Source organism: Salmo salar, chromosome ssa17, assembly GCF_905237065.1.
Source record: "Salmo salar chromosome ssa17, Ssal_v3.1, whole genome shotgun sequence".
Classification (NCBI taxonomy): Eukaryota; Metazoa; Chordata; class Actinopteri; order Salmoniformes; family Salmonidae; genus Salmo; species Salmo salar.
Window position 1 is genome coordinate 24,181,400 of NC_059458.1, and position 17,101 is coordinate 24,198,500.

At 45.2% G+C, this 17,101-nt stretch overlaps 1 protein-coding gene across 28 annotated transcripts in view; it reads right to left on the reverse strand.

Moving 5' to 3' along the window:
- Positions 1-17,101, reverse strand: part of LOC106575599 (tensin) — a 182,448-nt gene that overhangs the window by 15,432 nt on the left and 149,915 nt on the right. For 25 of the 28 annotated variants that reach the window (XM_045699130.1, XM_045699126.1, XM_045699119.1 and 22 more), the window contains one exon: positions 15,676-15,759. The exons of the other annotated variants lie outside the window; for them this stretch is intronic. In XM_045699130.1, coding sequence (XP_045555086.1) covers positions 15,676-15,759 — 84 coding nt within the window. The remainder of the gene's footprint in view (positions 1-15,675; positions 15,760-17,101) is intronic. 28 annotated transcript variants of the gene reach the window in all.

Below are 17,101 nucleotides of genomic sequence, written 5' to 3' on the forward strand. Positions count from 1 at the left end.
TACATCTCAAAAAGACCCTTCTCTTTCAACAGCTGCTTAGAGGAACATGTGATATCGGGTCACCGGGAGCAGCTTCTGAACATCAGCACAGCAGGGTGTAAGTTGGTGGGGGGTTCCACAGTGACACATGGAGAGGTTCTCTGACCACAGCTATTTACGAGGCCATGTCAACAACGCTACAGTAGCAGAACGAGAGAGAGGGGGAGCTACCCTTGCTTACCCACCAGAACAAACTGTTCCTTACTTTGTAGGGAACTTCTAGTGCTCCTGATATGGTCCGCAAAATACTTCCCAGTCCAGAACAGTTTGACTGATAACCTACTTCAAGCCAAGTCCAGTCCTGAATCAACTCCCATGAAAGTTTTTCTTACCTGGAGCTAGATTTCTTCTCTTCCTCCTTCCTTTCTGTGTTTTCTTTCCTTTAGATAGATTAAATAGAGTAGCCCTTTGCCATCACACTTGGTTTGGTTGAGATGAAGGGGAGACATCCTTCACTACGTTATGATTACACTAAGTTGGCATAGCCTTCCCCTCCCTCTCTCATTGGTTGGGAGGAGACAGAGATGTGCCATCCTTCACCTATCGATGTTGGGACTGGGTGAGGTGGGGTGGAGCAAGTCCATTCCCTGGGGCGTTGAGTTGGGAGCTGTGAGCTGGTCCAGTGGAATCTGTCAGTTCCTTCCTGGCATTGGGAGTTTCCTAAAACTACAACACCCACGCAGCTAACCACCCTGAGCCCTGGCCTGGACCCACTCCTACACAGTGACGTCACACACACTGGGGTTTCCCTGGCCACTCTCTCTCTATTAATCTATCTGACTATGTCTCTGTCTCTCACACACACACACACACACACACACACACACACACTGGGGTTTCCCTGGCCTCTCTCTCTCTATTAATCTATCTGACTATGTCTCTGTCTCTCTCTCTCTCACACACACACACACACACACACACACACACACACACACACACACACACACACACACACACACTGGGGTTTCCCTGGCCTCTCTCTCTCTATTAATCTATCTGACTATGTCTCTGTCTCTCTCTCTCACACACACACACACCACTGGGGTTTCCCTGGCCTCTCTCTCTCTATTAATCTATCTGACTATGTCTCTGTCTCTCTCCACACACACACACACACACACACACACACACACACACACACACACACACACACACACAACACACACACACACACACACACACACACACACACACACTGGGGTTTCCCTGGCCTCTCTCTCTCTATTAATCTATCTGACTATGTCTCTGTCTCTCTCTCTCTCTCTCTCTCACCCCATGTTTCCTGCTCTCTAACACACACACACACACACACACACACACACACACACACACACACACACACACACACACACACACACACACACACACACACACACACACACACACACACACACACACACACACACACACACACACACACTGGGGTTTCCCTGGCCTCTCTCTCTCTTATTAATCTATCTGACTATGTCTCTGTCTCTCTCTCACACACACACACACACACGCGCTGCAGGCGCACACACACACACACACTGGGGTTTCCCTGGCCTCTCTCTCTCTATTAATCTATCTGACTATTCCTCTCTCTCTCACACACACACACACACACACACACACACACACACACACACACACACACACACACACACACACACACACACACACACACACACACACACACACACACACACACACTCATACTGAGGGTGGCATCCTACAGAAGAGGGGAGACCCTTGTTCTCAGAGACTGGGATCATTCCATGGAGAAAACCCAAACACCAGAGGGGTGACACGTTTCCAGCTGTTGGTCTCTGTTCTGTTAGGAGGTAGAGATCTCTGTTCTGTTAGGAGGTACAGATCTCTGTTCTGTTAGGAGGTACTGGTCTCTGTTCTGTTAGAGTGCAGATCTCTGTTCTGTTAGGAGGTACAGTCTCTGTTCTGTTAGGAGGTACAGGTCTCTGTTCTGTTAGGAGGTACAGGTCTCTGTTCTGTTAGGAGGTACAGATCTCTGTTCTGTTAGGAGGTACTGGTCTCTGTTCTGTTAGGAGGTGCAGATCTCTGTTCTGTTAGGAGGTACAGGTCTCTGTTCTGTTAGGAGGTACAGGTCTCTGTTCTGTTAGGAGGTACAGGTCTCTGTTCTGTTAGGAGGTACAGATCTCTGTTATGTTAGGAGGTACAGGTCTCTGTTCTGTTAGGAGGTACTGGTCTCTGTTCTGTTAGGAGGTGCAGATCTCTGTTCTGTTAGGAGGTAGAGATCTCTGTTCTGTTAGGAGGTACAGATCTCTGTTCTGTTAGGAGGTACAGATCTCTGTTCTGTTAGGAGGTACTGGTCTCTGTTCTGTTAGGAGGTGCAGATCTCTGTTCTGTTAGGAGGTAGAGATCTCTGTTCTGTTAGGAGGTACAGATCTCAGTTCTGTTTCTGAGGTATAGTTCTCTGTTCTGTTAGGAGGTACAAATCTCTGTTCTGGTAGGAGGTACAGGTCTCTGTTCTGTTAGGAGGTGCAGATCTCTGTTCTGTTAGGAGGTACAGATCTCTGTTCTGTTAGGAGGTACAGATCTCTGTTCTGTTAGGAGGTAGAGATCTCTGTTCTGTTAGGAGGGGCAGATCTCTGTTCTGTTAGGAGGGACAGATCTCTGTTCTGTTAGGAGGTACAGATCTCTGTTCTGTTAGGAGGTACAGATCTCTGTTCTGTTAGGAGGTACAGATCTCTGTTCTGTTAGGAGGTAGAGATCTCTGTTATGTTAGGAGGTACAGATCTCTGTTCTGTTAGGAGGTACAGATCTCTGTTCTGTTAGGAGGTACAGATCTCTGTTCTGTTAGGAGGTACAGATCTCTGTTCTGTTAGGAGGGACAGATCTCTGTTCTGTTAGGAGGTAGAGATCTCTGTTCTGTTAGGAGGTACAGATCTCTGTTCTGTTAGGAGGTACAGATCTCTGTTCTGTTAGGAGGTACAGATCTCTGTTCTGTTAGGAGGGGCAGCTCTCTGTTCTGTTAGGAGGTACAGATCTCTGTTCTGTTAGGAGGTACAGATCTCTGTTATGTTAGGAGGGACAGATCTCTGTTCTGTTAGGAGGTACAGATCTCTGTTCTGTTAGGAGGGGCAGCTCTCTGGAAAAAATAAACTATGACTGGACATGGTGACATTTAACCAAACTCATAACGTCCAGGAAAGAGAGGGAAGAGAGGGAAGAGAGGGAAAAGCAGTGAAAGAAAGGAAATACATGGGAGGATAACTGAGAAAGAAGGAGACGTTCCCAAACTGTGGTCCGTGACTCACTGGTGGTACATGATCAAAAGACATATGTTCTGGTACCAACATAGCCTGTTTGTAATCCTCAAATACACGAATGCTTTTAAATATGGTCCATGAGGGAAATGTATGCGAACCTGAGATTTTCTTGTCTCACAAATGACTTATTTAGATTTTTGTCCTCTCTTCACCAAGAAGAGAGGGGCCGAAGGGTTTGACACATTCTCTTCACTCAGAAAGGAAGTGTTTCAAAGTGCGAGGGGAATGACTGGAACTCTGCAGACGAGCGTCACGGGGGCACGACCTTCACATTTACCTCACCCATGGGGCGTGCGTAAGTACAGGCATCCAGAAACACACACAAACACGACTGATATAAACCTCGATCCCTGGCACACACACAATGCCCATGGTCTCAAAGAGGCTCTTTATACATAGCAGCTTTGTGTGTTATTCACACACACACGAACACACGCACACACACACACACACACACACACACACACACACACACACACACACACACACACACACACACACACACACACACACACACACACACACACACACACACACACACACATTCCTGTGTGTCTAAGTTGAAAGCAACAGCAGAATTGTGGTGAGCTGGGCTTTCTCTATCATTAAAAACAAAGAATATGTAAAGATGTGTGAGTTTTGATGTATGGGAGAGTTCACCGCCATCATTGGGATACGTTGATGATGGATGTATGTCGTGTATAGAATCAACATATTCCTGCTCAGTTGTGTGTGACCATTGCTGGGTTGGGTTTAAGTATAGATTCACTGGCCATAAAAAACACAGGGACCATTTTTAGTATAGTAAGTCATTGCTGATCCACCATAAAGCTTCTTAGTATGCTAGCCAGGCGATAGCTGTGGCTTTGAAACAAAGACCAAGCCATAAATCTCCTCCAACATGAATCTGACCGGCAGGAATAGCTAGTTAGGGTAGTCAGCTAAAGTAGATGCCATTCCCCTAAGACTACACTGAGATGAGGTACACTGTTTGTCCATTAGCTGAATTTAGGCCTACAGTTACTATCAGTGACGAGATAGACATTGCTTCTGAGTGGGTCACAAATAGGACAGAGTTGACAGGACAGAGTTGACAGGACAGAGTTGACAGGACAGAGTTGACAGGACAGAGTTGACAGGACAGAGTTGACAGGACAGAGTTGACAGGACAGAGTTGACAGGACAGAGTTGACAGGACAGAGTTGACAGGACAGAGTTGACAGGACAGAGTTGACAGGCTCATATATAGACATAGTTTGGGGCTAACCTGAGAGATGGACATCATTAGCCTTCCATTCATGTATCATTCAATTGACTTAGACAATGGTTCCTCAGAGGCCTTGTGGAGTGTGAGGCTCGTTAGACACGGGCATGCACGCACACACATACAGTGCCTTCGGAAAGTATTCAGACCCCTTGACTTTTTCCACATTTTGTTACGTTACAGCCTTATTCTAAAATTGATTCTATATTTGTTTTCCTCATCAATCTACACACAAAACCCCATAATGACAAAGTGAAAACCGTTTTTTAGACATTTTTGCCAATTTATAAAAATAAAAAACAGATACCCTATTTACATAAGTGTTCAGACCCTTTCCTATGAGACTCGAAATTGAGCTCAGGCACATCCTGTTTCCATTGATCATCCTTGAGATGTTTCTACTTGATTGGACTTGATTGGAGTCCACCTGTGGTAAATTCAATTGATTGGACATGATTTGGAAAGACACACACCTGTCTATATAAGGTCCCACAGATGACAGTGCATGTCAAAAACCAAGCCATGAGGTTGAAGGAATTGTCCGTAGAGCTCAGAGACATATTGTGCCGAGGCACAGCTCTAGGGAAGGGTACCAAAAAATGTCTGCAGCATTGAAGATCCCCAAGAACACAGTGGCCCCCATCATTCTTAAATGGAAGAAGTTTGGACACACCAAGACTGAGCAATCGGGGGAGAAGCACCTTAGTCAGGGAGATGACCAAGAACCCGATGGTCACTCTGACAGAGCTCCAGAGTTCCTCTGTGGAGAAGGGAGAACCTTCCAGAAAAATCATATCTGCAGCACTCAACCAATCGGGCCTTTATGGTAGAGTGGCCAGACGGAAGCCACTCCTCAGTAAAAACCACATGACAGCCCGTTTGGAATTTTCCAAAAGGCACCTCAAGGACTCTCAGACCATGAGAAACAAGATTCTCTGGTCTGATGAAACCAAGATTGAACTCTTTGGCCTGAATGCCAAGCATCACGTCTGGAGGAAACCCGGCACCATCCCTACGGTGAAGCATGGTGGTGGCAGCATCATGCTGTGGGGATGTTACTCAGTGGCTGGGACTTGGAGAGTAGTCAGGATCAAGGCAAAGATGAACAGAGCAAAGTACAGAGAGATCCTTGATGAAAACCTGCTCAAGAGCGCTCAGGACCTCAGACTGGGGCAAAGGTTCACGTTCCAACAGGACAACGACCCTAAGCACACAGCCAAGACAATGCAGGAGTGGCTTTGGGACAAGTCTCTGAATGCCCTTTGAGTGGCCCAGCCAGGACCCGGACTTGAACCCAGTCAAACATCTCTGGAGAGACCTGAACAGCTCTGCAGCGACGCTCCCCATCCAACCTGACAGAGCTTGAGAGGGTCTGCAGAGAGGAATGGGAGAAACTTCCCAAATACAGCTGTGCCAAGCTTGTAGCTTCCTACCTAAGAGGCTGTAATTGCTGCCCAAGGTGCTTCAACAAAGTACTAAATAAAGGGTCTGAATGCTTATGTAAATGTGATTTTTCAGTTTTGCAAACATTTCTAAAAACCTGTTTTTGCTTTGTCATTATGGGGTATTGTGTGTAGATTGATGAGGGAAAAACACAATTTAATCAATTTTAGAATAAAGCTGTAATGTAACAAAATGTTGAAAAAGTAAATTGGTTTGAATACTTTCCGAATACACTCTATACACACACACTTAATCCCCCCCCCCCGACACCCACTCTCTCCCCCGACACACACTCTCTCCCCCGACACACAAACAGCACCTGCCTTTTCCTCTTTGTCTCCCATGGTGCTCCGCTGTGAAAGCGTGTGTAAGCACGATGCCACAGTGTGTCTCATTCACACATGACCCGTTGGGAAGCCATTAACGTGCCGTTAAAACAGCCCGGCTCATAACACCTGTGGACTAATGGTTTATTTGAAATAGACAATGCTTCACAGCTACTGTTATTACCCTATCAAATGTGATACTCACATCAGCTACTTCATGGAACAATCGCTTTACTGTTTACATAGATTTCCCTTCAAACACATGTAATAATGATCGCAGAATAATTGTTGAGTATAGAATGTTGTCCTATTATATTGAGGCAGTTTAAGTGCCAGCCTAGCAAAAATACACCTGTTGTAGTTTTTTCATTTATGCACAACTGTCTCCCGTGGTCAGATTCTATGTGTACTGTAGACCGAAGGTTAATCATACAGCTGACCAAATTATACAAGATTTTACTTCTGGGTTAACTGAGATTAATGCACAACCAATGTGCCCAAATGATTTGCCTCAGAGTCTGGTCACTCAGGTCTATATGTTAATACCCAGGAAACACAAACTAGCTGTATATCGCTAAGCTAACTAGTACAACCTACAAGGTCCCTGCCACACATAGTCCAGGACCAATAAACAAACAAATCAATAAATAACTCCTAGACAAGCTAGCATCGCAGCTAGCCTAGCAGGCTAACCACAGGATGGCTGGGTTGGGTTTGGCAGTGTCATTGGGTCACAGTGTCTGTGTCTAAGTGTTTGGACCAGGGCCACTGTCTGTCTGTCTGTCTGTCTGTCTGTCTGTCTGTCTGTCTGTCTGTCTGTCTGTCTGTCTGTCTGTCTGTCTGTCTGTCTGTCTGTCTGTCTGTCTGTCTGTCTGTCTGTCTGTCTGTCTGTCTGTCTGTCTGTCTGTCTGTCTGTCTGTCTGTCCCTCTGGGTTCACTGTTGTCCTGATAAGAAGTGTGTGAAAATACTACAGCCCACTTAAAGACAAATCCCCTGCTGGGTGGCTACTGATTGTGCTAAGCTAGCTAGCAGCACCATGGCAGTCCCTACATTGTGTGACTGGATGAAGACAAGACCAACAGTGTTGTGGATCTGGTAAGGAGTTAACCTAATATCCCCTCAGATGATCAAGTGGAACAAAGAACACTGGCTAAAAAAGATATATAGATACGGACACTGAGAAAGAAAGACCCACATTAGAGTGTGAGAACATACACACACCACCCAAACATGTTCCTCATAAAAGAGTGTGTGAGAGGAATGTGGTGTAGAAGTCTTCCTTGGGGTGTGCTCTGGGTCTGACCGTATGGGATACACGTTACTCTCATAAATTCCCAACCCACAACCCCACAGCTCACTACACTACACGCACTACACTCTAACAAACACACACAGCACTATTTAAGGGAAATAGTTGACCTGTGTCGCGGGTCTTTCGGGTCTTACGTGATGAGGGGGAGAGGAAACGGGACAACACGGGGTTAGCGGGGGCAAACAGGAACAAACCGGGGCCTGTAAAACCAGGAAGGAAGGCATGCTGCTAGAGAGAGGGGCATGATGGGATGAAAACAGCAGGTCCCGGAGGCAGGTTAAATTCATAAACAAACAATACTAAAACTGCACAGTCAGTCACACATCTAAAACAGGAGGGAGGGAGGGAAACCCACAGAGAGAGAGAGAGAGAGAGAGAGAGAGAGAGAGAGAGAGAGAGAGCGCGAGAGAGAGAAAGAGAAAGAGAAAGAGAAAGAGAAACACACAGAGAGAGCTCTACAAAGAGAGAGAGGAGGACAGAAATAGATGAAAAGTGAAAGAATAATGAGAAAAATCTGCAGCCGGCCTAGAAGCACAGTACAAAACTAAGGGTCTGTCTGTAGTTGCCCCCTGCACACTGTCTCTCCCATAAACAGTTCAAATTAGTATTTGGTGACAATAAGCTGATCCTGGATCTGTGCCTATTGGGCAACGTTGGGGGCTGGCCAGGTGTGAATCACCCTGACCAGCAACAGCCCCGAGCTGTCATCTCAGCCACACACCACACAGACAACACGTCCCCGTTAGATGATGTCATGGCCTAACTCTGCCAGAGCCAGACAGCCTAAAGGGCGTCTCTCTTCGGGACATGACACCCACCTCAGCAGGGACGGACTTTGATATCGCTGTGCCAACCAGCAGTCTGCATTCCAGAGCAGAGTAGACGGTGGTATCATGAAGATGGTTGAATGACATACACTAGGGCTAGTCGGTCTATCTGCGGGTCTGTCTGTCTGTCTGTCTGTCTGTCTGTCTGTCTGTCTGTCTGTCTGTCTGCCTGTCTCTGTCGGTCTGTACGTTAGTACCTGTGTCATTCACTGACAGGAAAATAGCCATTCCCACGTACTGTAATCATTCAAACTGCTGTATAAAGATATATAATATCATGGAAGTCATATCAGTAACTGAACTAAAGATTACATGTCATGATGTCTGCCTATCTCTCTGTCTGGGAGTTGACGACTGTCTGCAAGGATCACTGGAAGATCATCCAGACTCTGGTATACCCCTAAAATAAAACCTTTACGCCATCGCTGAAAATGGTATAGAGAGTCAGAGAGAGACAGTGAGAGCTGAGGTAGCAAGGAGTCAGAGAGAGACAGTGAGAGCCGATGTAGGACAGAGACAGTGAAAGACAGGGGGTAGTTGAGGTATGGAGGGACAATCATAGTTGAAGTAGGGGCAGGGACGAAGACACTGAGGGACAGAGAGATAACTGAGTCAGATATGAGGTAGCTGAGGTATGGGGGGACAGTGAGAGACAGGAGATAACTAAGGCAGATATGAGGTAGGTGAGGTATGGGGGGACATTGAGGGACAGAGAGATAGCTGAGTCAGATATGAGATAGCTGAGGTATCTAGGGGGCTCTGAGGGGCTTAGGGGTGGGCTGTAAACCTGCTGCTATATCTCATGGTGCTGTCACTGCCAGCTCTAACTACACTAGTCTTTCTGTCACTCCTATGAGGGGTACTAGGCCCCTTAAACCAGAACAAACTCTCCACTCTATCCAAGGCAGTAACTGTTTCCACACTGCCATAGAAACACTACAGTGACTATACAACATGACATATTGTGCAAAGCCAATCAAAGTCCCTCATTCAGCATCTCAACTCATAACTCACAAGTTAAATTGGTCTTAAAAGAAGTTAGAGCAGGCAGCTTAATAGTTGTGGTGTACCATAATTGCGGCACATTTATAAAATGTTCCACAAGCAAATTACTCACTCAATGATTCAAAGGGTACTGTAAACAACCATGTTGACATAGAAACAAAATAAAGGACATACAGAGAGAGCCTTGCATCTGCTGCAACCGAGAAAACAGTCAAAAATCCTGCTCCGACAGACCCTCTCATTCAATCATCCAAAGTCAAAAAATACGGTTGAGAATTTACTACCAACTTACAGTATACTTTAACCCAAGAAAACATTAAACTCAGACTTCCATAACTAGAAACAAAAGGTTATGTAAAACATAGGTATTCCCAACCACTACACTACCACAACACGATAAAGAACAATTCAACTGAATTGAACACAACTTCGTTAAAAACCACAACAGAAACATTTGACACCTACCAATTATCTCATTAGCCCTATCAACACCTGTGCCCTCACAGTCAACCCTTAGGCCTGACTACTGTACTCACCAGCTGCTGTAATACCTCTCAGCCTATATCCTTCCCTTCATTTTGTCCTCTCTTTCACTCTCTGCTTCCCTCGTTCTCTCGTTCCAACTCCGGTGACAGTTAGCTAACAAAAAGGGCTTTATTCCTGGCCAGGCTGTTCCACTCACGTGTCCCCCACTCTCTCTCGTTCTCTCGCTCCCTCTCTCTCTCTCGTTCTCTCGCTCTCCCTCTCTCTCTGTTGCCACCCAGCTATTCGAGACATGCCCGGGGCCGTGCCACAGCCAAATATGGGAGGAGGACCATAAACAAGGCCCACACCACAGTCTGCTGCTGTCACCGGCCACAGTGACACACACACACACACACACACACACACACACACACACACACACACACACACACACACACACACACACACACACACACACACACACACACACACACACACACACACACACACACACACACACACACACACACACACACACACACACACACACACACACACACACACAGCAACACACATCCACACAGTTTTACTATCGCTCTGTTCTTTTTCAAAAACCAAATATAATGATTTTCATGGTTACTTTCAAGTGTGTAAATATTGTGAACTGAAGGAGGCATAATTCACAGAGTTTGCATGACCTGGGGACTTGTGTTGTGTTAGCTTCCAGAGCTTTGGCTCAACAGGCTAACGCGGTCTTGAGATATGGTAACAGTCTAGGTTTAGATATCCTATCCCTACAATAACATAAATCTGTTTTACCTAGGGTATACAGTGGCCCAGAAAAGTCACAACACCCTTCAACCAGATTTGCATGTGGTGGTGTAGTGGTGTTTTCTGTCTGGTCACTGAGTGAGTGGGCAGGAGTAGACAACGGACAGAGAGTTGGCCTCTTAAGGCTATAACCCGAGAGGTGAATTGAGCAAGGGTTCTGTTTGCGGAGAACATGTTACTTAGTAACAATCTCAGTTGAACGATTTTAATGAACATTCCAAAATGTTACAGAGATGGTAAAATATCAATCAGACAATTTTGGTAATGACTACTGTGGCATTGTAGTGCCAATAATCAAACTGCAAATGACTTTGCTATTCAAATCAAATGTTATTGGTCGCATACACATATTTAGCAGATGTTATTGCGGGTGTAGTGAAATGCTTGTGTTCCTAGCTCCAACAGTGCAGTAATATCTAACAATACACACAAATCTAAAAAGTAAAAGAATGGAATTAAGAAATATCGAAATATTAGGACGAGCAATGTCAGAGTCCGGAGTATAAACATATATACAGAGCATTCGGAAAGTATTCAGGCCCCTAGACTTTTTCAACATTTTGTTGTTACAGCCTTATTGTAAAATATTAAATTGTTTCTTTCCCTCATCAATTTACATAAAATACCCCATAATGACATCGGGTTTTAAGAAATATTTGCAAATGTATTAAGAAAACAAAACTGAAATATTACATTTACATAAGTATTTTCTCAGAAGCACCTTTGGCTGTGATTACAGCCTCGAATCGACTTGGATATGATTCTACAAGCTTGGCACACCTGTATTTGGGGAGCTTCTCCCATTCTTGTCTGCAGATCTTCTCAAGGTCTGTCAGGTTGGATGGGGAGCGTCGCTGCACAGCTATTTTCAGGTCTCTCCAGAGATGTTCGATTGGGTTCAAGTCCAGTTTCTGGCTGGTCCACTCAAGGACATTCAGAGACTTGTTTCCGAAGCCACTCCTGCGTTGTCTTGGCTGTGTGTTTAGGGTTGTTGTCCTGTTAGAAGGTAAACCTTCGTCCCAGTCTGAGGTCCTGAACGCTCTGGAGCAGGTTTTCATCAAGGATCTCTCTGTACTTTGCTCCGTTTATCTTTTCCTCGATCCTGTCTAGTCTCTCAGTCCCTGACGCTGAAAAACATCCCCACGGCATGATGCTGCCACCACCATGCTTCACCGTAGGGATGGTGCCAGGATCCCTCCAGACGTGAAGCTGGGCATTCAGGCCAAAGAGTTCAATCTTGGTTTCATCAGACCAGAGAATCTTGTTTCTCATGGTCTAGGAGTCTTTAGGTCCCTTTTGGTAAACTCCAAATGGGCTGTCTTTTACTGATGAGTGTGCCTTTTACTGAGGAGTGGCTTCCGTCTGGCCACTCTACCATAAAGGCCTAATTGGTGGAGTGCTGCAGAGATGGTTGTCCTTCTGGAAGGTTCTCCTATCTCCACAGAGGAACTCTGAAGCTCTGTCAGAGTGACCATCGGGTTCTTGGTCACCTTCCTGACCAAGGCCCTTCTCCCCAATTGCTCAGTTTGTTGCCAGCTCTATGAAGAGTCTTGGTGGTTCCAAACTTCTTCCATTTAAGAATGATGGAGGCCACTGTGTTCTTGGGGACCTTCAATGCTGCAGAAATGTTTTGGTACCCTTCCCTAGATCTGTGCCTCGACACAATCCTGTCTTGGAGCTCTACGGACAATTCCTTCAACCTCATGGCTTTTTTGCTCTGGTTTTTGCTCTGACATGCATTGTCAACTGTGGGACCTTATATACACAGGTGTGTGCCTTTCCAAATCATATCCAATCAATTGAATTTACCACAGGTGGACTCCAATCAAGTTGTAGAAACATCTCAAGGATGATCAATAGGAAAAGGATGCACCTAAACAAAATTTCGAGTCTCATAGCAAAGGGTCTGAATACTTATGTAAATGTAAGGTATTTATGTTTTAAAAATGTTATACATTTAGCAAAAATGTATAAAAACCTGTTTTCTCTTTGTTATTATGGGGTATTATGTATAGATTGCTAAGGATTTTTATTTATTTAATCAATTTTAGAATAAAGCTGTAACGTAACAAAATGTGGAAAAAATCAAGGGGTCTGAATACTTCCGAAGGCACTGTATGTAGAAAGGCCACTTGATTATTTGTAGTGGTAGTTTAGGCCTGAAACAGACACTGACGTTCACCTAACACTACCTTCTCAGACTGTTAGTTAACATTAACGAATGGTCGCGGCTAGCACAAAACAAATGGAATACGCTAGCTAATGTTCGAGAACTATTTCCCTTGTTGGACGCACCCCAGGTCAACAGCTGAGTACAGGGCAATTAGTGAAGTCCTATTAGTGAAGTCCTATTAGTGAAGGACTATTAGTGAAGGACTATTAGTGAAGTCCTATTAGTGAAGGACTATTAGTGAAGTCCTATTAGTGAAGTCCTATTAGTGAAGGGCTATTAGTGAAGAACTATTAGTGAAGTTCTATTAGTGAAGTCCTATTAGTGAAGGACTATTAGTGAAGGACTATTAGTGAAACACACACACACACAAGCTTGCATAAACGCAGGCACACACACTAATTTCTACACATTCACTCAAAGTGGATGCACCCATGTGCAAATAACTCACAACTAGTAACTATCCGACAATGCTCTTTACACATCTCAGCAGCACCCAGGCTAAAAGTGGACACAAACCCTCTGAACACCTTCATATTTGCAAATACACCATCAAAACTTAGTGATGTATTATTCTACCAATAACCTTGTTATTCATACAGACCTTTAAAACAGGCTTATCTTTCATATACTCATGTCATCTGATTTCTACAAAGGCCATTGCAATATGTAAACAAAGACCTTACCAGGAACTAGCTGTGACTCTGACACATACAGTTGAAGTCGGAAGTTTACATACACCTTAGCCAAATACATTTAAACTCAGTTTTTCACAATTCCTGACATTTAATCCTAGTAAAAATTCCCTGTCTTAGGTCAGTTAGGATCACCACTTTATTTTAAGAATGTGAAATGTCAGAATAATAGTAGAGAGAATAATTTATTTCAGCTTTTATTTCTTTCATCACATTCCCAGTGGGTCAGAAGTTTACATACACTCAATTAGTATTTGGTAGCATTGCCTTTAAATTGTTTAACTTGGGTCAAACGTTTTGGGTAGCCTTACACTAGCTTCCCACAATAAGTTGGGAGAATTTTGGCACATTCCTCCTGACAGAGCTGGTGTAACGGAGTCAGGTTTTTAGGCCTCTTTGCTCGCACACGCGTTTTCAGTTCTGCCCACACATTTTCTATGGAATTGAGGTCAGGGCTTTGTGATGGCCACTCCAATACCTTGCCTTTATTGTCCTTAAGCCATTTTGCCACTACTTTGGAAGTATGCTTGGGGTCATTGTCCATTTGGAAGACCCATTTGCGACCAAGCTTTAACTTCCTGACTGATGTCTTGAGATGTTGCTTCAATATATCCCCATAATTTTTCTCCCCCATGATGCCATCTATTTTGTGAAGTGCACCAGTCCCTCCTGCAGCAAAGGACCCCCACAACATGATGCTGCCACCCCCGTGCTTCACGGTTGGGATGGTCTTCTTCGGCTTGCAAGCCTCCCCCTTTTCCCTCCAAACATAACGATGGTCATTATGGCCAAACAGTTCTATTTTTGTTTCATCAGACAAGAGGACATTTCTCCAAAAAGTACAATCTTTGTCCCCATGTGCAGTTGCAAACCGTAGTCTGGCTTATTTATGGCGGTTTTGGAGCAGTGGCTTCTTCCTTGCTGATCGGCCTTTCAGGTTATGTTGATTTACTGTGGATATAGATACTTTGTACCTGTTTCCTCCAGCATCTTCACAAGGTCCTTTGCTGTTGTTCTGGGATTGATTTGGACTTTTCGCATCAAAGTGCGTTCATCTCTAGGAGACAGAACACGTCTCCTTCCTGAGCGGTATGACAGCTGTGTGGTCCCATGGTGTTTATACTTGCATACTATTGTTTGTACAGATGAATGTGGTACCTTCAGGCGTTTGGAAATTGCTCCCAATGATGATCCAGACTTGTGGAGGTCTACATTTTTTTTTCTGAGGTATTGGCTGATTTCTTTTGATTTTCCCACGATGTCAAGCAAAGCGGCACTGAGTTTGAAGGTAGGCCTTGAAATACATCCACAGGTACACCTCCAATTGACTCAGATGATGTCAGTTAGCCTATCAGAAGCTTCTAAAGCCATGACATCATTTTCTGGAATGTTCCAAGCTGTTTAAAGGCACAGTCAACTTAGTGTATGTAAACTTCTGACCCACTGGAATTGTGATACAGTGAATTATAAGTGAAATAATCTGTCTGTAAACAATTGTTGGAATAATTACTTGTGTCATGCACAAAGTAGATGTCCTAAACGACTTGCCAAAACTATAGTTTGTTAACAAGAAATTTGTGGAATGGTTGAAAAACGAGTTTTAATGACTCCAACCTAAGTGTATCTAAACTTCTGACTTCAACCGTATATACATCAACGCTCCAGCATGGAACAGCCATTTAGGACTAGGACTAGCTACCACACGGACAAATAACACTGCCCTAATGCTTTTAATGACATGTGACGAGTGACCAGAGTCCACTGGAGTACACAGCGTCACGACAGTTATGGTAAAACACTCCATTTGTCCAGAACCTAATGAAAGCTAGGTTACACAGCGTAGCTTGTCAGTCTCGTCTGCGTGTTAGCCATTAGTCTAGCGCCTAAAAACTGGTCCCTCATCGACATTCACCTGACCTGTCGACCGCAACACTGTGATCAAAAGAGGAGGAAGAGAGAGAGGGAGGGAAAGAGAGAGGGAGGGGAGAGGGCGGTGTTTTCAGAACAGACCCCTTGGTGAAGAAACGTTGAGGTGGGCCAACAAGCAGCTAGCGACCGGTCTTGAACCCTCACTCCAGAACCCAAGCTGAAGCCCTTGAGAGAGGGAGGGAAAGAGAAGGGGGGAAAGAGAGGGGGGGAAAGAGAGGAAGGGAAAGAGAGAGAGGAAGGGTATTTTCAGAGTAGACCCCTTGGCGGAGAAACATTGAGGTGGGTAGCAAAGCAGCTAGCAAACGAACGAACCCTAGCTCAAAACCCAAGCCCAGGCTTGGAACACAGACATCTTCCTTCAACCTATAAAACCACTTGAGCTTTCACAGAGGTTCACTTTCAGCCGAAGGCAAATTGAATGGTGGGCACACAATGTTCTAGCACCATGTACTGAATCCACATTTTTCAGATCCAATCCAACTGCTAAGGAAGCAAAGCCTGCAATTAACTAAGCGAGGGGACTGGCAGAATGCTTTCTGCTGAGCCAACCAGAACCAAACATCTAGTCCATTCAATTAGGATCAAACTGCCAACACCAGCATTTCCCAATGACCTTCTTTACATAGCAATTACCACAAGAGCTCTCCAGAGAGTTTAATATGATAGAATACAGTGGTTTCTATTCAAGCCATATGGCATGTTGGAGCGTATTACCGCTGCACCAAAATGGCTGCCAAGGGCCTAGCTTGACATGATGGCTATTTGTCACGGCCTGTGCTCTGGTGCAACTGCCTCCTCTCTCTCTCCACGTGGGGCATATGGGTGGCATAAGATAGGGTACCCACTGCCCTCACTGTATTCATTGTCTTGTCCCGTCCACAATACTAATCAATAGGGACCATGATGAATGATGACAGCCCCAGCGAGGGCTATGGAATGGGGCTGTGGGACTGCAGAAGCAGAGGGGTAAGGTGGAGGAGGTGGAGGAGGAAGGGGAGTAGAGGTGAGAGGAGATGGGCAGGAGTTTTGTGTAGGGTCCCGTCATCTCCTGACCCCCTATCCTAGCCCCTTGCACACCCACACTGTGAGCTGGGTGGGGGGGTGGTGGTGGGAGGGGGAGTGCAGGGGTTCGGGTTACCAGTAGAGCGACTGACTACCACCTATTTCTGCAGCAGCTATTTAAAGGAGTGATTGACAGGTGTGTGTGTGTGTGGGGGGGGTCGTGGTGCTTTATGGCATGGGGTCTGCTCCTACAGCTAAGATGGGTGGGAGAGGAAAGGGGGGAGATGGGGGAAAGGATGGGAACAAGAGGAGGCAAGAGGGGTAGGGAAAGGTAGTCACTAGATTGGCCATGCTTAAACAAAAGCAATATGTAAAAGAATCAACATGTCTGAACGGCTGAGGAAGATGCTCTTACTTTTAGATGTTGAGAGAGGTGGTGCAGTGGAATGCCAGTGGAAGTACCAGTAGAAGTACCAGTGTAATGCCAGTGGAAGTACCAGTGGAA